This window comes from Culex pipiens, chromosome 1 (assembly GCF_016801865.2).
Source record: "Culex pipiens pallens isolate TS chromosome 1, TS_CPP_V2, whole genome shotgun sequence".
Taxonomy (NCBI): domain Eukaryota; kingdom Metazoa; phylum Arthropoda; class Insecta; order Diptera; family Culicidae; genus Culex; species Culex pipiens.
The window spans coordinates 61,233,072-61,257,754 of NC_068937.1; the positions used below are offsets into that span (position 1 = coordinate 61,233,072).

Here is a 24,683-nt window from a genome sequence, read left to right on the forward strand (position 1 = left end):
TAACAGGAACAAATATGGCGACTTTCTCTCGCTCCTAGTTTGAACGTGTCACAATGTTTGTTTATTTTGTCCGCTTTGCTGATGTGCCCAGTAAAACGCGGAAATGAATAATTCAAAGAAGATTTCCGAGGAATGTAAATTGAAGCAGCAAGAAGCAAAATAAATATAAAGGATGCTTCAAATTGGTTTGCCATGCCATGGCTGCTTATTTCATCTTCAAAGAGTCAGCGAATTTGTGCTATGTGAAGCATAATCGTAAATGTTTCATTATGTTGAATCGAATCCTCAATAAGGAATCGATTGATGTACAGCGAGCACAGACGATAATGCTGTCAGGGGCAGGATTTAATTTATTACCGATGAATTAAACAATAGATTCATAGTGTTACTGAATTGTTGAGATGGTTGAATGATTGAAGTATTTTTTGAAAAAAAAGTGCTATAGTTTTGCACATTTTTTTTTCTAAACTACCCAAACAAAAATAGTTAAGTTTTGTAATCCGATATGTTTCCAGTTTTAAGCGTGGTTTGCTGTTCATGACTCCTTTTAAATTTATTCAATTTGTGATTCAATATTTGCATACTCTGCAGGAACTGGTTGGAATTCCCCAAAATATGCCATTAAAAAGATTGAATATTAATTGAAAATGAATTGATTTTTTCTTCTTCTCATTTTCATACATCGCATTATGATATATGTTTACGTTAAACCTCCCCCTCCCTCCCACTCTTCATCTTTTTGCTCCTCTTTTCAAACAAACGCGCGCGCACAGGAAATGCACATGGATGATGAATCTATCCTTCAGAAAGCTATGTATAGTAGTAGTACAGTACGTTTATCTCTCCCTCTCCATCGAATAGACGAGGAAATTTTGTGTTTCTCTCTTTTGAAAGCCAGTTTAATGGAATACGCAGACACACACACACACACACACACACACACACACACACACACACATTTTCTTATCAAATCAAGCTCGGGTGAAGGGTTTCACCACAATCTCGCTGATGGACCTTTTATCTCTTTTTTCTTCTTTTGGTTGTTGTTTGCAATTGAATTTGGGATTGAAGTATTAAATTTAATTGGAGTTTGCATCAGGTTTTTGTGATTTTTGTATTATGTCATAAAAGTTTAACTAATTGCTTCTTAAGATAATTTTAGTAGACATAACCTCTGAGAATTCGCATAGACATTTTTTTTCTATTTTGCTAAAATTTAATAACTTTTACTTTAAATAACAAAATATCACATCACAAATTCTAGAATGAAAAATGTTTCGATCCTACCTCAAATTAAAAGCTGGCTTAATAAATTGGTCTGGCAACCCTGTCTCAAGTTATGAACACTTAATGATATTTATGTACTTTTTTGAAGTCGGATCATACTTATGTATTTCATTTCATTTCCTTTAATGGATTGTCTTGGCAAAATATCAGTGCAGTAAGGCGTCATCCATAAAGTACGTACGCTCTTAGGGGGGGAGGGGGTGGGGGTTACCGTAGGTGTGACAAGATGTGACCAAGGGGGGAGGGGGGGTTTGCGAGACTGTGACGTCACGCTAGGTTGTTTTTTATGATTGCATAATATTAATTCGAATTGTACACAATTAAATTAAATCCTCGTTTCTAAAATTGTTTGCTTATTATTATTTAGAAGAACCGTCTTCAGGGGTGACATTGGGTCTGGGGGGTGAGATTGGGTCATACAAATTTCTGCATTTTTGTATGACCCAAAACTCACCCCCAGACCCAATGTCACCCCTGATAACGGTATCACATTATAATTTATTATACAGTCAGATTTTTTTTTGCAGCTGGAACTTCAATATTTTGCAAATCCTTGCTTGATAAAAATAAATGCTTTGAGGTTTGAACTTATTAGATACAAAGCTGTGAAAAACAGTTTTCAAGATTTTTTAATACTTGAATGTTATGCCAGGTCTTATAGTTTTTAAAAGATACAAAACTGTTTTTTGTTTCTTAATGTTTATTCTAAAAAATGAATAATTAGTAGCCTGGGTCAAAAAAATTAAAATTGCTCAAATCAAAAAGTATATGAGATTGCCCGAAAGAGTACTCAAAATGGGGCCTACAGCCCAAATTTCAGCCCATTTGGTTGAAAATTGGCTTGCCTTGAGCAGGAACAAGTTTAAATGGGAATTAACCCGTAAAACTTGAGCAATTGGGTACATTGCTCTGTACAAGTCTGTCGTTGAAATTTAACGACTTTTGCATACCATGGGGTCCAAGGGGATGGTCTGGGAAACAATTCCTTTGAAGGGTGCAAGATGATCCGAGGCCTCTAATCTTGCCTAGAAGCAGATTCATTCCGGCGTCACCGAAATTCTCATGGTCCCAGCAAAATGTACAGGGATAGATCAAAGCACGCTAAGAAGGCTGCCTCGATCAGAGGACGCCACATGTCAATCAGCCACCACGTGGCAGGAGGGGAGGCTAGGGAGACTAAAAAAACGGTTCAACGGCAAAAATCTTCTTAATACACCTCTAACTACAATGGAGATGAAATCTTATTAATAGTCAGGACCCGGTGCTTGCAATCCCCGATACAGTTTATATGGAATTCCAATAAGAATGTAACAGAAAAATCAAGCTTCGGGTCTAGACTGTTAATCGTGATTTTAAAACTTTTTCATGTTAGGGAAAAAGAGATTCGAACTCACTACCTCTGATTACTAAATCTATTTGTTACCACTAAGCGAGCAGTACTGCCATGTAAACAGACGATTAAAAGTCAACGAAGTTTGGCTAGTCTACTGAGGTCTTATCTAAGGAAAATGTTGATGTTCTGAACTGGGTTCTCCGTTCGTTAAAAAAAGCCTACTGAACGAACGTTTGTTATGGTACGTTCGTTTGAACAGCCAGTGCGGCACTGAGTGCCACACTCGTCGGTGCCAGTTTTGGTTCAAACGAACATTCTTTTTCAGTGTGCATGGAACTCGCATGAAACTGAAAAAAATATCGAGTGCGGCACTAGAGTTTCAGTTCCAAGATGGCGGCGAAACTCGTGCGGAACTAGCGCGAGTTTCTTCAAACAAACACTTTGACAGCTCTGAGTGCGGCACTCAGTGCGGAACTAGCCCTCAAACGAACGTACCATTAGAGACGAGCGTTCGTTCTCAGAGCTGACATTTTTCGTATTGCTGTGTGAACTTGAACGAACGGAGAACCCGTTCAAAAGCATGACTGCTTAAACGATCGTCAGTTGTGTGCTATCTTGTGAAAACGACCATTTAGTACTTTTCGTGAAAATCGATTTTTAAAGTTTATTGGTAAATAATTTCAAAACTATGAATAATAGAGCCAAACTTTTTGAAGCAATCGGTTCGTATACTATCGCTTAACAAACACTCCAAGTTTCAACTAATTTGGTTACACCAGTTAAAAGATACAGTAAATAATGTAAACAAAAATCTGAAAAGCACGTGGCACAAGTGTGCTCCGAAAGTAAAATTGTACTACGTGTCACAGGTGTGCACAGAGTTCTCAAATCAATGGTTTTATCGACTTAATCAGTATATTTTCATTAACAAAAGGTTGCATTGCCTTTAGAAAGTATGTGTGGACATAAATTTGTGAAAAACAAGAAAAATTTTCCACATTTTCCAAAAACATGTATGACGTGTCACAAGTGTGCACAATCATTTTGATGATAAATTGGTCTATGCCACAAGTGTGTATTGCGATATCCGGGAAACGGAAGCAAGTTTCCAAAATCGGGTTAAAGCATCTTGTAGTGTTTGTTAAGTACAGCAAAACGTCATCATTAACTTATATTCGACCAAAATGGTCTATGTCACAAGATAGCACACAGCTGACGAGATATTTATTTTTCTTTTTGGTCCGGATGTTAACTTTTGAAAACCGTCAGTGGGTCAAAAAACGATTCATACATATTCATATCATTCCCATTATTTTGGCACTGTTATGTAAAAAAAACTTAAGAGCGAGTTTTTCACCAATGTGTAACAGGTCGTATCGAGGTGCTCCGATTTGGATGAAACTTTCAGCGTTTGTTTGTCTATACATGAGATGAACTCATGCCAAATATGAGCCCTCTACGACAAAGGGAAGTGAGGTAAAACGGGCTTTGAAGTTTGAGGTCCAAAAAACCTAAAAAATCTTAAAATTGCTCGCATTTCCGTAAAACTTCATCAATTCCAACTCTCTTAGATGCATTCGAAAGGTCTTTTGAAGCACTTCAAAATGTGCCATAGACATCCAGGATTGGTTCGACTTTTTCTCTTAGCTTTTGCAAATTACTGTCAAAAATTGATTTTTTTAAAACCTTAATATCTTTTCGCAACAGCCTCCAACACCCATACTCCTATAGGTCAAAAGATAGGTAATTACATGGACTATAAGCCTACGGTGTTAACTTTTTGGCCAATTGCAGTTTTTCTCATAGTTTTTCGATTTTTCTATAACAAACATTTTACAACGTTAGTTTTTGCCCTGTAGGCCGCCATAGCGGCACTTTTTGGTCTCAATTTTGTCATATTCGGAATCCTCGGACAATTTCACGTAAGTTAGAAGTATTGGAGTTGTAAATTTGATTGGAAAAATTGGCATTCAGAATGAATTAAAATATTTTTTTACAATTTGTTTAATTAGGGGTAAAACAGGTTTTCGCCTACTTGATACAGCATTTGACGTATTGATCATAGGGCAAATAAGATCTATTTCTTTTTTCAAAAATGTTTTATTTAATTATTTATTAAATCAAATTTACAACTCCACTACTTCTAACTTACGTGAAATTGTCCGAGGATTCCGAATATGACAAAATTGAGACCAAAAAGTGCCGCTATGGCGGCCTACAGGGCAAGAACTAACGTTGTAAAATGTTTGTTCTAGAAAAATCAAAAAACTATGAGAAAAACTGCGATTGGCCAAAAAGTTAACACTGTAGGCTTATAGTCCATGTAATTACCTATCTTTTGACCTATGGGAGTATGGGTGTTGGAGGCTGTTGCGAAAAGATATTAAGGTTTTAAAAAAATCAATTTTTGACAGTAATTTGCAAAAGCTAAGAGAAAAAGTCGAACCAATCCTGGATGTCTATGGCACATTTGGAAGTGCTTCAAAAGACCTTTCGAATGCATCTAAGAGAGTTGGAATTGATAAAGTTTTACGGAAATGCGAGCAATTTTAATATTTTTTAGGTTTTTTGGACCTCAAACTTCAAAGCCCGTTTTACCCCACTTCCCTTTGTCGTAGAGGGCTCATATTTGGCATGAGTTCATCTCATGTATAGACAAACAAGCGCTGAAAGTTTCAACCAAATCGGAGCATCTCGATACGACCTCTAGAACAAACCGAGCAATATTTACAAATACTGCCTCTTAAAACACTTTCTTGAAAGTTTATTGATATCGTCCGTATTATATTCGATATTTATAGTTTTTGATGCCCAAAATCACCCCCCATGATGGTATGACAAGAAGTTCTTCACAACGTGAAACGTTACTAATCTATTGAGCAATGCCAAAACAATCAACTTCATTGTTTTTGAAACAAAACCCTTAGCTCAGCTCATAAATCTTGCATTGTAACAACGCGTTGCTGGCTAGGCCCATGAACTGTGCTGAGCTTAGCCAAACCAAGAACCAAGGCTAGCACTATAGTCAAGCACTTTTCTACCATGGGTCGGATTGCGCGCTCGAGTCAGAGTCGCAACCCATTATCAAGAGAAATCATTTTCTGAAAAATAGTACCCTTGTCAGACATAAAATCTAACGATCACAAATTGGCAGATAAAATGAAATGATAGCATCGCTGCTGTGTGTATATACACAACTTTGGACTTCTCTCCTTGAGCAGCAGAATACACAAACGAAACGAACGGAGAAGAGTGCTTCAAACAGACAAATTTGTGAGTGGAGCAGCGGGGGAGCTATAGCATGTAGAACACACACACACACACCCACATACAGACAGACAGACACACGTACAGAAACAAATATACATACATTTGTTTTTCAGATTGCTATTCTGAAGTTTCGCCGAAAAATCGGAATTCAATCCACCTAGTAGCTCTTCTCACATTTTTTTTTTCAACTCTTGTTTTGCCCTTCATTTTCCCACTCGGGTTTGCAAAGCCTTTCCACGCGGAAAGAAAGGTAAAAAGTAATTCTGGAAAAGTGTACACTAATTTTTCATATTAGTGATGTATACGAAAATTGTGTAATGAGCAATTTCGGTGAATTCGGTGGATGGCACCTGTGTGAACATATATTAGCTTGATGAGCGAATATGTTCAATTTCGGTTAGAAGTGGTGCGTATCCTCAAAAGAGCCAAGTACAAATTTCAATTACAAAAACATCCCATCCCAGGGCTAAAAAAACGGAAACGGAGAAGAAGGGGTGAGAGCTTTTTTGAGTTATTGCTTTCGGAATAGATTTCTGTCGCCGGTTTTATCCTTTTCCACCTCCTCCTCTTTCTCGCCGGTGACCCCGAATCCTTTACCAATCCAGAATCCAGGAACCAGCAACCAAACCAATACATGCTGTTAAAGTGTTCGCTTCAATTTGGTTAAACAACGTACAGCAGACGACGGTCGTCGGAAACCAACAACGAAGGCTCTCTCCTCGCGCTCTCTCCGTCGAAAGAACTCGGTTTGGATAAGATCGCGAAAATAAGCATGCGCTTACATAATCAGAAACGAGATTTCTCAAAAACCGAGGACCCTGTTTTGCTCTCTCGCAAGCCTTCGTCGATGATGAGCTCTCCCGAAGCGAAATCATAGTATGCTGTGACGACGACTGCTGTGTGGGTTTGTACGTAGCTACATGACAATTGTATACAGGCCCCAAAAACGGAGCATACTACGATCTCCAGATCTTCCGCACCACCATAAACCACCCCCGCACAATCCACCCAAGTTATGGCCAGCTGTGTACTTGTAGTAGGGTTGGCCTTCGCGTGTGTGTAGAGTACAGAGTACATGTGTACTTGGGTAGAGTGGGAGCGCGCGCGCGAGTGAGATGGAGAAAGAGAAACACACAACCAGCGTATGCAATTGCGGAAGAAAAGAAACATTAGAAAAGTTTTTCAATTTAATTTTCGAGATTCAAAATCATTCCAATTCTGTACTCTCTCACCCACCTACCACCCCCAATGTCCCCCTTCACGATGCTGTCTGTTCTCCTCCCTCGCTACCACCCCCATTTTCCCCATTATCCTTGTTGGCTTGTTTGTTTTCGTGAAATTTCATACGCTCTTGCTCGCTGCTTTAAAGCAGGGTGGTATTCCAATAAAGCAAAGTTTGAGTGAATAACTTCGGAAAACATTACGGAATTGTTGGAATTGGTTCTGGCCAAATTGATATCAGATAAATTTTAATTTCTTGTACGTTAGTACGCATGCCAGAAGAAACTCATTATGCATGTTATGAAACGCTAACTTTTGAAATTGAACCCTCTGAAAAAGACCCTCTTAGAAAAATAACATTTAAATCAAAAATAGAAGCAGTTCTTTCAGATTTCGGTCATTCGATTTATTTTTGTATTTTGTAATCCGACTGAAACTTTTTTGGTGCCTTCGGTATGCCCAAAGAAGCCATTTTGCATCATTAGTTTGTCCATACAAAAATGATGTATGAAAATTCAAAAATCTATCTGTTGAAGGATTTTTTTGATCTTTTTGGTGTCTTCGGCAAAGTTGTAGGTATGGCTATGGACTACACTGAAAAAAATGATACACGGTAAAAAAATTGGTGATTTTTTACTTAACTTTTTGTCACTAAAACTTGATTTGCAAAAAAACTCTATTTTTATTTTTTTTTTATTTTATAATTTGTTTTAGAGGACATAAAATGCCAACTTTTCAGAAAATTCCAGAATGTGCAAAACATCTTTGACCGAGTTATGAATTTTTGAATCAATACTTATTTTTTTCAAAAAAATCGACATATTGATCGCACAAATTTTTCAACTTCATTTTTCGATGCAAAATCAAATTTGAAATCAAAAAGTACAGTCATCCCACATATTCGGAACGGTTTCCAGATCGACCAATGTTCAAAAAATCATAGCAAATCGATAACTGAACTTAATGATTCGCTTTTACCTTCATTTGAAAGCTTTTCTTGCGATCTTTCGAATGCTGTATCGAACATCTGCAAATTTTAACTTTTATATGAAGTTTTTGAAGAATTACTTTGACCCTTGAAATCCACAAATTTGGAACACTTGTTTTCTTACGAATGTAAACAAACTTTGGATCTCTCCAGGAGTACATATTTATTACCAAATAATGACTTCACACACTGAAACCAATAAAACTCAAGCTTAGTGATGTTTTATACATGGTTTGATAACTTTTTGTTGTGAAAATATCAGTTAAATTCAGGTGTTCCACAATTGTGGGAGGCACAATAACATCCCACAATTATGAAACAGGCCATTTGGAGGCAGTGTTTTGCTGCTCTAGACAAAATAGTCTTGGAATGAAGTTTTAGTTCAAAAAGTACTACTTTTACTAGGGAAATAGCAAGATCATGTCCAAATGAAGGTTCTAAAAATAGTAAGGTCGACAGAAAAGCTACTTTTGGCATGCTATTGACAAATTATCATAAAAGTGTTCCGAATTTGTGGGTGTTCCGAATATGTGGGATGACTGTACTTCAGTGAAATTTTGATAAAGTGCACCGTTTTTAAGTTGAATTCATTTTGAGGTGACTTTTTTGAAAACAGCCGCAGTTTTTCATTTTTTTCAATTAGTGCACATGTTTTCCCACTTTTGAAAAAAATATTTTTGAAAAGCTGCGAAAATTCTATGCATCTTTTCTGGCGACCCTTCTATTTTTAAGGACCTTTATTTGGACATTCTCTTGTTATTTCACTAGTAAAAGTAGTTCTTTTTGAACAAAAAACTACATTTCGAGACTATTTTATTCAGAGCAGCTAAACACTGCCTCCAAATTGCCTGTTCCATAATTGTGGGATGTTATTGTGCCTCCCACAATTGTAGAAAACCTTAATTGAACATCACTAAGCTTGAGTTTCATTGAATTCAGTGGGTGAAGTCATTATTTGGTAATAAATATGTACTCCTGGAGAGATCCAAAGTTCGTTTACATTCGTAAGAAAAAAGTGTTCCGAATTTGTGGATTTCAAGGGTCAAAGTAATTCTTCAAAAACTTCATATTAAAGTTAAAATTTGCATAGCAGTTCTCTAGGATTTCGGTCATTCGATTTTTTTTGTATTTTTTAATCCGACTGAAACTTTTTTGGTGCCTTCGGTATGCCCAAAGAAGCCATTTTGCATCATTAGTTTGTCCATATAATTTTCCATACAAATTCGGCAGCTGTCCATACAAAAATGATGTATGAAAATTCAAAAATCTGTATCTTTTGAAGGAATTTTTTGATCGATTTGGTGTCTTCGGCAAAGTTGTAGGTATGGATACGGACTACACTGGAAAAAAATAATACACGGTAAAAAAAAATTGGTGATTTTTTTATTTAACTTTTTATCACTAAAACTTGATTTACAAAAAAACACTATTTTTAATTTTTTTTATTTTTTGATATGTTTTAGAAGGCATAAAATGCCAACTTTTCAGAAATTTCCAGGTTGTGCAAAAAATCACTGACCGAGTTATGAATTTTTTAATCAATACTGATTTTTTCAAAAAATCGAAATTTTGGTCGTAAAAATTTTTCAACTTCATTTTTCGATGTAAAATCAAATTTGCAATCAAAAAGTACTTTACTGAAATTTTGATAAAGTGCACCGTTTTCAAGTTATAGCCATATTTAAGTGACTTTTTTGAAAATAGTCGCAGTTTTTCATTTTTTTAAATTAGTGCACATGTTTGCCCAGTTTTGAAAAAAATATTTTTGAAAAGCTGAGAATATTCTCTATATTTTGCTTATTTGGACTTTGTTGATACGACCTTTAGTTGCTGAGATATTGCAATGCAAAGGTTTAAAAACAGGAAAATTGATGTTTTCTAAGTTTCACCCAAACAACCCACCATTTTCTATCGTCAATATCTCAGCAACTAATGGTCCGATTTTCAATGTTAATATATGAAACATTTGTGAAATTTTCCGATCTCTTCGAAAAAAATATTTTTGGAATTTTCAAATCAAGACTAACATTTCACAAAGGCCAAACATTCAATATTACGCCCTTTTAAAATGTTTGTCTTGATTTGAAAATTCTAAAAATATTTTTTTCGAAAAGATCGGAAAATTTCACAATTGTTTCATATATTAACATTGAAAATCGGACCATTAGTTGCTGAGATATTGACGATAGAAAATGGTGGGTTGTTTGGGTGAAACTTAGAAAACATCAATTTTCCTGTTTTTAAACCTTTGCATTGCAATATCTCAGCAACTAAAGGTCGTATCAACATAGTCCGAATAAGCAAAATATAGAGAATTTTCTCAGCTTTTCAAAAATATTTTTTTCAAAACTGGGCAAACATGTGCACTAATTTAAAAAAATGAAAAACTGCGACTATTTTCAAAAAAGTCACTTAAATATGGCTATAACTTGAAAACGGTGCACTTTATCAAAATTTTAGTAAAGTACTTTTTGATTGCAAATTTGATTTTACATCGAAAAATGAAGTTGAAAAATTTTTACGACCAAAATTTCGATTTTTTGAAAAAATCAGTATTGATTAAAAAATTCATAACTCGGTCAGTGATTTTTTGCACAACCTGGAAATTTCTGAAAAGTTGGCATTTTATGTCTTCTAAAACATATCAAAAAATAAAAAAAATTAAAAATAGTGTTTTTTTGTAAATCAAGTTTTAGTGATAAAAAGTTAAATAAAAAAATCACCAAATTTTTTTTTACCGTGTATTATTTTTTCCAGTGTAGTCCGTATCCATACCTACAACTTTGCCCAAGACACCAAATCGATCAAAAAATTCCTTCAAAAGATACAGATTTTTGAATTTTCATACATCATTTTTGTATGGACAGCTGCCGAATTTGTATGGAAAATTATATGGACAAACTAATGATGCAAAATGGCTTCTTTGGGCATACCGAAGGCACCAAAAAAGTTTCAGCCGGATTAAAAAATACAAAAATTAAAATTGAAGAAAAAAGACCGATTTCGTAGAGAATTGCTCGCATATGTTCGATACAGCATTCGAAAGATCGCAAGACAAGCTTTCAAATGAAGGTAAAAGCGAATCATTAAGTTCAATTATCGATTTGCTATGATTTTTTGAACATTGCCCGATCTGGAAACCGTTCCGAATATGTGGGATGACTGTACGACCCTTAGTTGCTGAGATATTGCCATGCAAGTGTTTTAAAACAGGAAAATTGATGTTTTCTAAGTCTCACCCAAACAACCCACCATTTTCTAATGTTGATATCTCAGCAACTAGTAGTCCGATTTACAATGTTAAAATATGAAACATTCGTGAAATTTTCCGATCTTTTCGGATAAAATATTTTCGAAATTTTTAAAAAGGACTAACATTTAAAAAGGGCGTAATATTGAATGTTTGGTCCTTTTAAAATGTTAGTCCTGATTTAAAATTTTTGAAAATATTGTTTTCGAAAAGATCGGAAAATTTCACGACATGCTACATAATTGCTTTTGGTGGCAGCAAAATGGAAAAATTAAATATGTCTTTATTGAACTTTCTTATAATAATTACATTTCATTTACATTCTAAGTGGTATGGCTAAATGCTCTTCATCTTTGTTTTATTTTTCGTTTTCTTATTAACTGTTCACATTCATTTATTTACTTCAAATTGTTTTACATTTTTGCATTGAATCGAATACATTTGGGTAAAAAAGAAAAAAAAATCACTTCAACAACTAATCCTAACTTAAAACTAAAAAAGCAAATTCATTGAAATATTCAAAATCATCAGAACGAGTAAACTACGAACTGTATTTTAAGATAAATCCTCCAAGCGTTCTTACTTGTTCCGCACGAGTTTTGCAACCACGCAGTGTTGTTGTCATCTCGATGAAAATGTTCATAAGTTCTTGTGGTGAAAACAGGTCACTGCTGCCTTCATCCGTTGATGCTGGTTGGTTTTCCCTCGGTTGCTGACTGAAGCCAGGAGGTGTTGTATTCTCTGCAACTTTTTGCCGCTGATTCAACCGCAATGGCTGCAGATTTGGAACCACTCGAACAGATCCCGCTCCAGGTGACGCCAAAGCAGGAAAATCCACGTCCGTGAAAGTTGGTGATGTTTTGCGTCGATTTGGTTGGTGCCTCGTCGTCGCTTGCTGCCGAATTTTCACAAACTCAGCACGTTTTGGGCAGCTTCTTGGTCGAATGGTCGCCGCCGCAATTGAAGCATTTCGCTTCGATGTTCTCGTTGATTTTGTTGCACACTTGAGTTTTGTGCTCACCTCCGCAGATTGCACAACGACTCTTGATGAAACAGTTCCTTCCACCATGTCCAAACTGCAAGCAGTTCGAACATTGTGTCACGTCTCGGTGCACTGGACGATAACGTTCCCAAGTCACGATGATGTTGAAAATTGCCCAAACTGCTTTCAGCTCAAACGGCCTCGTCGATCCTTTTTCGAGATGAACCAGGTACAGTTGATCACGATACTTGATGTCCTTGTTGTGTCTCGTCATCTTGAAGACTTCGATCACGTTCAACTTAAGAGTTTTGAGCTCACATCCATGTCGTACAGGCCTCGGAGGACCTGTTTCATGGGGCGTTTACCTGTATCGTCATGGCTGTGGTATTCAATCTTTGTGTGTTCAAGAAATCCCGAACGTAGTTGTAATCCTTTCTGGTAGGTAGCAGAATTTTGAGTCCATCAGCACACAAGCGAATGGAAGCTCGTAAAGCGCCAGATTTGATAAATTCGGTCAGCCACTTTCGCACCGAGTCCGATGACGATGTTTTCACAAAAATGGGTGGCAACTTTTCCCGTCGTTCAAATTCTTCCTTCTCGCTCACGTCCACAGGGAGGGTAGCGAACTGGTTTCCAGACAATTTTTAAGCGTCCTTGCTCAAACTGCCTGGCTTTGCAGGTAGCGCTTCGGCATTCTTTAGCTTCTTCAAATCTGCCGATCCTGCTGGTGAGGACCGCCTCTTTTTCTTGCCGTGAGGCATTTTTTGCACTTTTTAGCACTTTTTTGGTTTGTGAGGGACGCACGTCTGACTCGCTTCTCTGCTGATCGCAGACTGGGCAGCAAAATGGTATTTTCATGTTAGAATCAATTTCTAATGAATACACAACTTGACATTTTTGAAGATGATGTCAATAAACGCTTCAGTTTCATCAAGGTTTGATAGATTTGGGCTCCCTGAGCATGTTCAGGGAATCGACAGAATTGAATTTTAGATTTAGATACAAATAAAGTACATTTATATACAAATGCTATGGAACATGTTAGGCCGCCATGCGTATCCTCTTATGATCAATCAGCTCCCCCTTAGAGACCCTAAATAGGGAGACTAGTCTAAGCTGGCTAAATCGATCTGGCAACGTATGTTTTGAGCTTGGCAACACTGATAAGTTTTGCTGGGCGTAAAGGCAAATGCTCGTATGGATGGATACGTCAAACTCGTGTCTGTTTGGGTACGTCAAATTCACTTCGACCAGTCTCCCTATTAAGGATCTCTACACCCCCTTATTTTTGCCACCCCCTAGATAACCGTGGATAACCGACATTTAAAATATCATTTATTGGCAAATTTTCAAATGATTAATTTGACGTAATAAATTCAATTTTCTCACTTTTGGGCAGATATTTTTAAGAAACACAGTGGCTATCAAAGGGGTGACTTTGGTTCTAAAATAATCATATTTAATGAAACTATTTTTCAAATCTCTTTTAATTTTGTTAAGCATAAAGCTTAAAAAATGAACGACCCAGTACATGTTTAAAAAATATAAATCATGAGTAAAGTCTTGTCAGTTGAATAAAATAAATTAAAATCCTATCAACCATCGTTTTTTTTTTTTTTTTTGGGAATTGCAAATTTTATTTTAAGTTTTAGCCTGGGTGCTGAATAGTGGTTCGCAAAACGGCCTCAATTTTGAACTGTCAAAGTGGAATTTACTATTCGCCAAAAGTAAAAGGTATTGTTATCGATCATTAAAAATTGTTGATAAGTTGAAGTCAATAAATCTTAAGAAAGTTAAAGGCGAGATCGTCATTTTTTTATAATTATGAATGGAAGTTGTTAGTGCAGTCTATGCGGTTGTATCCATCCAGAAGTTGATTTTATTGTTTGATCCGTTTGATACCTAGTTTAGTGAAAATCTTCTCTGTTTGTTGGATCAGCTTCGCTAGAATCAGCAATGTTTTTTTCGCAGGACCAAAAAGTGCTGCAGGATTCCAAAATCAGCTAGGGACACTCTCGTAACCCTAAAAAAATAAAAATCTTCTAACCAATCAGAACGTGACAATTTTCCAGCAAAAATGTCAAAAACTAGATAAAATGAAACACATTCTACTGATTATAAAACAGCTACCAGTAAGAAAAAAAGTCATGGTTGTGCTTGAACAGCTTCCTACTTTGTAGATGTAAACAAAGTGTGATCATTCGAAAATCACAAAACGCATTCTCTCTATTCATCACCCAGGTTTTAGCTGTTATAATATAAATTGTGCGATGCTTTTTGTTTAAATATTTTGAGAAATGGGCCTCAATTTAGTCTTTTAATTTGTTTCAAAAATTAAAAATATATCGTTCTGTGAATTTATCATGAAAACGGTAAACCTATTTAAATTAGGTCAAAACTAGGGGAAATTCTCGTATGTTTGACAGGCTAAGCACTCGCTCCTAACTCCATCCAATTTGCTGATTTTCACTATTTAAACAACTAATTTTGCAAAACTTTTGATAGAAACTTCCTTGCTCATTTCTTATTGAGCTATTTATCACTCGATTTCAGTTGAAAACGCTTTTAATTAGCTTTAATTGAATGTCAAAGTTCTGACCTGCCAACATTAGAGGCACGCTGGAATTAGATGCTGTTCCCCTAGTTTGAACAAAATCTAGAGTTTTGTTTGTAAAAGATCTTATAAACATAGAGAATTTCATAGCTTATAGGAACTTTGAAAAAAGTCTAGAAATTATCGTTTTTTTTTCTTTAAATATCTGTCATATAAGAGGCACATACATGACGTGGGAAGCGCGAGAGAGCGAGCACCATTGTTGCTAGCTAAAATGTGTTCTTTCTGCATGTTTTCAAGAAAAAGCTGAAGCAGCAAAATCAATTTTTACATAAAAACTTGAAATGCCATCGCCAATTTTAGGGGAAGCATAAACTAGAAGGTCTCTAAAATCACATGCAATTCGAAATATTAAGGTATGGTCTTTTCTAAAATGTGTATGGATGGTATGGTCTTTTCTAAAATTTGTATGAAAAATTAGGGCGGTTCGTAGCTGTTCCTACAATCAATAAATGACATGCAATATGTGGGCAATTCTCTACCAACTCACACGAAATCCGGAAAAGTTGCCCCAGACCCTTCTTCGATTTGCGTGAAACTTTGTCCTAAGGGGTAACTTTTGTCCCTGATCACGAATCCGAGGTCCGTTTTTTTATATCTTGTGACGAAGGGCGCTACGACTCCTTCCATTTTTGAACATGCGAAAAAAGAGGTGTTTTTCAATAATTTGCAGCCTGAAACGGTGATGAGATAAAAATTTAGTGTCAAAGGGACTTTGATGGCGAATTAAGAATTCGGAAACAAACGTATTTTTCATCAAAAAAAACACTAATTTTTTTTTGAAAGCTTTGCCATTTTCCATTACTCGACTGTAAAATTTTTTGGAACATGTCATTTTTTTTTCATTTAGAACAACATTTTTCATTTGAAAATTTCGTGTTTTTCTAACTTTCCACTCAAATTGAAAATGAGCAGAAATTTTGTGGTTCCAGTTATAAAAAAAATGGTTCCAAATTATTTATTTCAGGCTTGCTTGGATTGCTTATCTGAATAATGCTCGAAGGTCTTCGCCATGAAACCAGTTTCCAAAAGCATGTCAGAAAATAACCCAGAATGACTATCGTAAACTGCATTCCCAATCTAGATTGTGTACTATCTAATCAAATATATGTACAAATTTAGCACCGAGGCAATTACGAGGGCAGAGAAGGGGCAAGGGAGAGGGGCTGAAAACGATTGAAGTGCCTAATGGGGGTAAAAGGGAGCGGGAATAGGTATGAGAGATCTATTAAATTTTCAAAACAAAATCAATATTTTATAATTTCCGCTACAAAACTTGTAGCTGTGTTGTTGCGGTTCCGGTTTTGCCATTGTCGTCGTCGTCGTCGTCAATGGTTATATGCCAAATCAGGGCAGGGTGGTATGCAGTGCTGTTTTTGTTAAAATAGTTGAAAGTATGTTAACTTCACATTTTTTTTAATTCTTCAAACTTTGAACGTTAAAAAAGGAGAATATTAGAGAAATGGTTCAATATTTTTGATCGTAACTAAATCAAATAAAAACTGAAATTAATTGGTACATGTTTTACGAAAATGAAAAAAAAAATGCATACCATCCTTGCAACACGACATCTTACACAATCGCGGATTCAATGTAAACGAAACATACCACATAAGATAAGGGTTTCGTTCGCGATTCATTCAAAGGAGAGAGGAGGCACGTTGGATGGGGTGGCACACAAGGAAGGAAATTGTACACAGCGTCAAAATTGGGTGGAGGTGGTGGAAGTTGTTGTGTTGTAACTGTATATATTCACTCATCGCGAATCTATCATACAAAACGATCGTTGTCGTCGTTGCACTGCACACTAGTAGGACTAGTAGGTACTACTAGCTAACAACAGAGCATGTCTTTCTGTTTGTATCTGTTTAAAAGCTATTTCGGTCATTTCGCGTTTCCAATATCGAATGTAGGTATGGAATTGGAATCGAATGATAGTGCATCTGCTGTGGGAAATTTATTCCCCACGTAATCTGCACACAAGGCCAAACGACGAAGTGAATGTCTGATAAATTGTCGTTTATGAATTGCAAGGATGTGGCATGCAAATTGAGAGACTATTATTGGCAAATTTATTCACTCTTGAATCATCATAATTTTTTAAATTTAATTTCATTCTTCAAATCAGGTTAACGAATTTCAAAGCTTTTTTATTGCATTTTAACAAAAATACAAAGTAGCTGCTCAAATACTGCTGAAAATTGTAACAACTTTGAAAACAATTATGTTTAGGTTTGACCTCAACCAAAATGTTGTAAGTGTTTGGAAAAACTATTGGAAAAAATAAGAAAATTTAAATCAATTATTGATTTATGAAAAGTTTATAATTTGACTAATTGCTCCAACCTACTTTCCATGCTTGCTTGCTCGCATACATCACACCGAGGAAGCGGATGCCCCATGAAAGAAGCAACTATTTTTCTCGTTTTCCTGCTGTTGTTGTTGTTGTTCATTGACTAATCGTTCGGGGTTTTTTCTGCCTCTCTGCTTTCACTTTCACAATTGTTTTTTTTTTCTTCGACCAATTGTGAAACCCACCTTTTGGGGTTAACTTTTCCGCGTTCAAATTGGTGTGAGAAAATATGAGTCATTTCTTTTTGGGCAGAAAAAAACTACTTTTCAAAAATCAGAGACTCAAAATTGAGATTTTCAGTATTATGCAACATATCAATGAATCTAGATTTTCTCTCCACTAAACTGAAACCAACTGCGTTTGAATTTCGTGCACTAGACCAACACTTTTGGCGTGTGTTTACTTTCTTCGTTGAAAATCTACATACAATGTGAACTGCTGTGCACTTTTCGTTCTTCTGCCCTTCCTTCCCGTGAATTCGTGCATCAATTGACGTTTGACTCATGTCAAGAAGGAGCAATTTGTATGCTTTCTAAATGAAAAATTCCATAATTGATGAGGACCGAAGGATGGATTTTGAGAACGAACCAACCGACAACGACGAACCCGACCTCCATTGCGCGACGACCGTGGCTTGGCATTTTTGGAATAGAAGGATTTGATCCTTTAGTGCCCGGTTTGATTGGTCCAACAACGCATATGATGGAAACCGTTTAGTTGGTGAGATTGAGCAAGAATTTATAGTTTTATTAGATTACACAGCTTTATAAAACTTTATAAAAATGCAGATATCAAATAGTGAAAGGCAATAAGGCAAAAAATTCACAATCAAAATCAAATTATTCGCTCTACAGCATTGCCTAGGCGTTCTCGATTGCGAGATTCCTACTCGAAACTAGGTGTCCGAAGGCTTGATTGTTGAGGCAATTGCAAACCTCTTTTTACACGTTAGCTTCCATCCACTCCGGGATTCGAACTGACGACTTTTGGATTGTGAGTCCAACTTCCTACCAGCGACTCCACCGGGACAGGACCCAGGGAGACGACTCCTACACCTGGTTTGAGCTAACGACCTAACCTCTAGGTTAGACCGTTTACTTCCCCGTCCGACGGAAAGCGTGATCAGACAAATCTCGTCTCGAAAAATGCCAACGGGACCTTCTGGGATCGAACCCAGGCCGACTGGGTGAGAGGCAACCACGCTTACCCCTACACCACGGATCCCGGTTAATAAATGGTAAAAAGATACAACAATTTGTAATATGGCTGACAATGACATTTCGATCGTATTGAAATCTTGCAGATACAGAAAGTATATTTTGATAAAAATGTACTCAGACTTGTTTATATTTTAGAAGCATCTTTAAAATCTATCTCACTTGTGATACTGTCAAATCACTTTTTCAAAGTAGGTAATGCAATTCCAAGTACATCAAGCATAAATGTAGCATCTGCGGTGCAATTTAAGTTGTAATACGTATTTAATAACAGTAATAAATCATGCCCCAAGTAAGTGAGTAAGTAAGTGTACAATTCCGCCTTCTCTCATCGCTGCCACCACAACAATCACCATGATCTCATTTTTATTACTACTTTATTCAAATGGCATCGGTTGAAATTTGTGTCTTCGCTTTTGTGTTTCGTCGAAGTAAAACATGTTGGTTGCATACTCTGTCGTTTTACACAAGTAATAATATAAACATGTTTTTTTTTTCTTTTCAATTCCAGGTGTACAAAAAGAAGACGGAAGCTGCCAAAAAAGAGTACTTGAAGGCCCTGGCGGCGTATCGAGCGAGCTTAGTGTCAAAGGTAAGAGTAATAATTAGTTGAAAAAAGAAATATAAAAGAATTTCTATTTTCAAACTGAAATCTAAGCCTTCTTAAAACGTAAAACAAATTCATGTTTTTGATGGTTTGATGTTTTTACGCTCAAATCAAAACAAATTTGCAAACTAATCCGCTTGAGTGTTTTATTTATTGATTTGTTTATTCCACTTTTTATTGTTATGACGATGTTTGCCAATCTTCGTCGTCGTCGTCCTCACAGTTAGTGCGCACTCTCCAACCATCCCCCGGAACGATTGATGTTGTTGTTCGCCCAAAAGTTCTGTATTACATCGACACTAAATGTACTAAATTACTGGTCCAGTCAGCAAACTGAAACATATTTTAGATTCGATTTTTTTTATGCGAATCTTCATCCTAAAACTTTAATCTGCCCCTCCCTCGTATTACCACTTCCTGTGCTGCCCAGTAAAGAGGCATCTCTAATTCAATCTCCGAAACAATCGGTTTTTCAGATGCAGCATCCGCAGCATCAACTTCCAATTTCCAGCTTTGAGCACAATATGAAAGCTGAACCAAACGAGGCGAACCGGTTTTCTGCTAAATTAAATCAAATTAGGATTAATGTCTTGCAGTGCAGCTGAATGGGTTACTTTTTGCTTTATTTTATAGGCCAACGATAATTATCAAAGCAGTAAACGGTTTGGTGATACCATAACCTGGCGTGGGGTGTGTTAAAACACACAACGACTCCGCATTAAACTTTGTGCAACATTTTAATGATTCCGGAACTGCATTTACTACACAGCGCAGCAGAAAAATATCGATGGTCGATGTAAAGGAAGATTTGGTAAGAAGATTTATTCAGAATCTCTGGAAGCCGAAGAATTACAGTTTGAAGAATATATTGTTTGATGTTAATGATGAAAGTTGCAACTTTTCCGTATGGCATTAAATTTCAGCAAATAACAAGCGAAAATTTCTCCACTGTTTTCATAAATTAAATTGAAAATTCCTTTTCTGCGTGTTGTAGCTTGACAATTTCAGCTCAAAAACAGTCCAAATCAACGAGTCGTCTCATTTAAAAAAATCACGCAGTAGGCTAGGCCACATTTGAGATTTGTGATGTACCACTGCCACTCTGAAAGGAAGAATGTCAGGCGCCATCCTAAAGATTTGTTGCGAAACCCGGATGAATGATCTGATTCCAGAAAAAAATAATTGACCTCGGATGTGACCCTTTCAATGCTCAAAATGTGGGCTGGAAATTTATAATCTATATATAAGATGGCGTCCAACATGACGCTGGTAGAACATTAAGATTACCGTCAGTGGGGGTGAGATTGAGTCAAAGTGATTTTTCGTGGATTTGGCCACTTCTCAAGTTCTTCTCAATGGAACTTAATTCTGTTTTTCAAGTGTTGCGTAGGAGACATCGTCATCTGGGGCGAATTGGGACCGCTGTTTTAACAATGTTGCAGCCTAATATTTTGATATTTTTGAGTGGTTTCGGATGAACCAGATTCAGAGCAACAAATTGTGTACATCCATTTCCAAATTTGCAAAAAATAAAATATGCCCGATTCAGCCGGGAACCGTGGTGTAGGGGTAAGCGTGATTGCCTCTCACCCAGTCGGCCTGGGTTCGATCCCAGATGGTCCCGGTGGCATTTTTCGAGACGAGATTTGTCTAATCACGCCTTCCATCGGACGGGAAGTAAATGATAGGTCTTTAGCTCAGTCCAGGTGTAGAAGTCGTCTTCCTGAGTCCTGCCTCGGTGGAGTCGCTGGTAGGCAGTTGAACTAACAATCCAAAGGTCGTCAGTTCGAATCCCGGGGTGGATGGAAGCTAAGGTGCAATTGCCTCAATATTCAAGCCTTCGAACACCTAGTTTCGAATAGGAATCTCGCAATCGAGAATGCCAAGGCAAATAGTTTTCTTGCTCTTTCTAAAAAAAATACTTGCCTTATTTTTTATTGTGTGACCCGTGAACTATTCTAACCGATTCAGAATTTTGAAATTCAAGATGGTGAACAAAATGGCGGTGAAATTATATTGAAAAAGGCATTTTGTAATCTAAACCTATTCAAATATTACCAAAAATGACGTCGCAGAACTCGAGTTCAACGTTAAAAGTTTTCATGATTCGTTTATTTGAGAGCCCATATAAACATTCAGATGATCGAACTTTGGATAATCGAGTCTGGACTGTTAGTGTGAGGAAAGCACCGACCACCTAAAGGTGGATTAAGTAACATTGTTATGCTTAAATTTCGCTCGTGAAGCTTTCAATAAAGTGGCATGTTTTACAAATTATCGGGTTTCTTAAAACTGCACAGTAAATTATACAGAAAATTAAAAGTGGTGCCCAAAATGATACTATCAAAATTGGTCCTTCCGCCACCGTTATTTACTCAGTGCAGACAAACAGGTAAACTCCATCGACCAGCCAGTGCCAGTTGTGGTGGGTGACATTAAACTGAGATCATTTTCGAACGACGAAACGAAACGATTGATGGTGCCAGTGAAAAAAAAATCTCGCGACAGACCGGCCTGATAAATACCTGACGCGCTGCCAAATAATTTTACGTGGCTCTGTTTGTTTTTAATTTGATATTTTAATTTGTTTCCATTTCACTTCCACACGACGACGCCGGCCAACGTTGAAACGCGCGAGGCACAGATGAAAAATAATGATGATAGAGCGCGTATCATAAATCATTTTGGATACAAAGTGAAACTTTACAAAAGCTCTCTCTCCCCTCCCCTCTGACTTGTCCTCGCATTATCCAGCATCCAGGAAGGAAAGAATGAGAATGTTTATTAATGGAAAAACGTTTTAATTGATGGTTTTTTTTTCTGAGCTATTTGCACACGTCATTATGTAACGAGTTTTTCACAAAACCAAAAAAAAGGTTTTCATTGCTGAATTTTCTTGTTTGGCCCTCCTCCTCCTTCACCTCCACAGGGTACGGAAGGTGACCAACAATCGTCCCAGCAGCAGCAGCAGCACCAGCAACAGCCAATGTACTCACCACCCCCACCGCCCCACCATCAACAGCAGAACAGCCATCTGGTGAACCACTCGCTGCCCTCGCCCCAGCACGGCCAACCGGTTCCCCAAGTTAGTCCCCACATGCCGATGCCCGGCCAGCAGGGTCCGAACCCGGGAGGTTACCACCCACCGCCGTACGCAGCATCACCGTACAAGTCTCAGGTGGGTTCAGTCAGATAGATTTAACCACTTTGTCTCTGTTCTACTGACTCATTAGTGGCAGATTTAATATTATGTTTTAAAACTTTTGATGGTTTGCTTTCAATCGGTAATTAACAAACATTATATAAAATATCAAAACTAACCCATTTTTTTATTTTTTTTAAATGCTCAGTTGTATGAAACCCATGGTAAATTTTTTCTTATCAAATATGCAAAAATAAAAGTTTCAAAACAAAATTAAATTGTTTTCCAAATTTGGAGCATTTTGAAATTTTGAACTCAAAGGATTTTTTATCTACTGTTTCAATTTTGTTTTAATCGGCAAAACGTCACTTTTAGGTCACCCTAACAAGGCTTTCTCAAACCAAATCAACTCGGTATTTAGAGAAAAACGAGAAAAACGCTCACAAAGTTTGACAGTTTGCTTTGCGCATGGCAAAACCTTAAACTTAAATCGTCTTCTACTCACTTTAACCATGACATTTCTTAATGAAACTTTCAAGAGTGATTGAAAATTATATTTTTAGTGGGTTTAATTCATTTTCTGTAACAAGGCATGTATGTAACCCTTTAATCCAACCATATTGCCGACATTTTAGGGGATGAATCAAAATATTTGTACAGTTCAACTTTACTTCAAAATTTTCGATAGATATCATAAACCAAAAAAATTTCTGCGCATCCTTATTTCGAGAGGATGCTGAACTTCGAGATCCACGTTCATTTCGACTGGGCCGAATGTTTTTTTCTCCATACTTTATAATATTATTATGGAGAAATAGTGCAATTCACCTTTTGTACACTTTCCATGCAATTTCTGCATTGTAACTATGCAAGAATGTTTCCACATTGTCCAAACAAACTATGGTTTTACTATTCGGTTCCTTCGAGAAAATCTACAAACCACGTGGACACTTTTTTGGAAATCTTTTTTGGACAATCGCAACATGAAAAAATTGATGAGTATCGTGCAAGCAGTGGTGATGGGAAGATAGATTTTTGTGGTGTTCTCTTTGTGCTATGTTCGTGTTCATGTTCGAGTCATGCATGCAGTGGGGGGTCATTGTGGTACCGTAAAACGGGGTGACTTTGATAGCCGGGGTGACTTTGATAGGTTTGAGATTTTTCCGAAAAATGAAGAGTACAAATTAAATACGTACGGAATGGTAGTAAATCATACTGAAAGTGGTAGATAAGTATTCAAAGTACCTCAAGAAGAACTTTTCATAAAATTTTGAAATGTTTGAAAAGTTAGTTAACTATAATTAAGAAAGTGTTGATGAATAGCAATATTTAAATCTTCTCAAATTGTCATGTTTTTGTCAACGAACATGAATTTGAATCGGAAAACGGATTGCATTTTTGGATTCTTTGGTCAATTTTCCGCTAGGAGAAGGTAAAATAAGTTTGTAAATAATAAATATTATGTGTTTTTGAAACAGTAATCGAAAAAATCCCTTGTTTTATAAGCATTTTCAGTTGAACAAATTTCATATAAAATGTGAAAACTTTTGATGTCTGCTTCTAATTCAGTTTGAAATGCAATATTAATCGATAATTTCATAACCAAAACTAGTTTCAACGAATTTCAGGCAAATTTCTAACTTTTGAACCATATTTCCTAAAATTTATATGTATTTTAATAAAAAGCTTATAAACTTAGTTAACTAAATATAAACATTGATTTTTTTCCTTGAAAACTATCTTAGCAACCTTAGTAATGGTACATTTGATGTAAAAATAAAGTTTGAACACCTAAAATCTGATTTGAACAAGAAAAACTATGACTATCAAAGTCACCCCGGAATTCAAACTGAGAATTTTTAACGTAACTATTATTTTAAACACTATTGAAATAACTTTTTTTCAAAAATGGTGTATGGACCTCATGTGGGCTACCCCAGTACATGTTTTAAAAATAATAGTCTTAAGAAAAACCTTACCAGTTGGAAAATATTCCAAAAATAAATTGAAATCCTATCAAAGTCACCCCGGTTTACGGTAATTGATATTATTGCGCGTCAGTATCGTGCAAGCAGTGGTGATGGGAAGGTGGATTTTTGTGGTGTTCTCTTTGTGCTATGTTCGTGTTCATGTTCAAGTCATGCATGCAGTGGGGGGTCATTGTGGTTATTAATATTATTGCGCGTTAGTATCGTGTGGGCAGCAGGGCCAGGAAGATGGTTTTATTGTTGTGTTCGTTTTGTAATGTATTTGTATTTAAATCTAGCATGACTTTTTGTGGTGATGGTATGGTTTTGGTGGTGGTGGTGGTGGCGGTGTTAAAAAAAAACAAACGTTCAATTTACTAACATTGAGTCCAAAACCTCCCTACAAACATCTATACCACTAGGTGACGTAGAGATCTCTGCGCATTCTAGAT

At 36.5% G+C, this 24,683-nt stretch overlaps 1 protein-coding gene across 6 annotated transcripts in view; it reads left to right on the forward strand.

Annotated features, from left to right (window-relative positions):
- The window catches only part of LOC120419868 (TOX high mobility group box family member 3-like), an 83,637-nt gene that overhangs the window by 50,373 nt on the left and 8,581 nt on the right, over positions 1-24,683 (forward strand). For 5 of the 6 annotated variants that reach the window (XM_052707143.1, XM_052707139.1, XM_052707140.1 and 2 more), the window contains 2 exons: positions 19,027-19,107; positions 22,052-22,300. In XM_052707143.1, coding sequence (XP_052563103.1) covers positions 19,027-19,107; positions 22,052-22,300 — 330 coding nt within the window. The remainder of the gene's footprint in view (positions 1-19,026; positions 19,108-22,051; positions 22,301-24,683) is intronic. The other variant, XM_052707144.1, reaches the window with a different exon arrangement.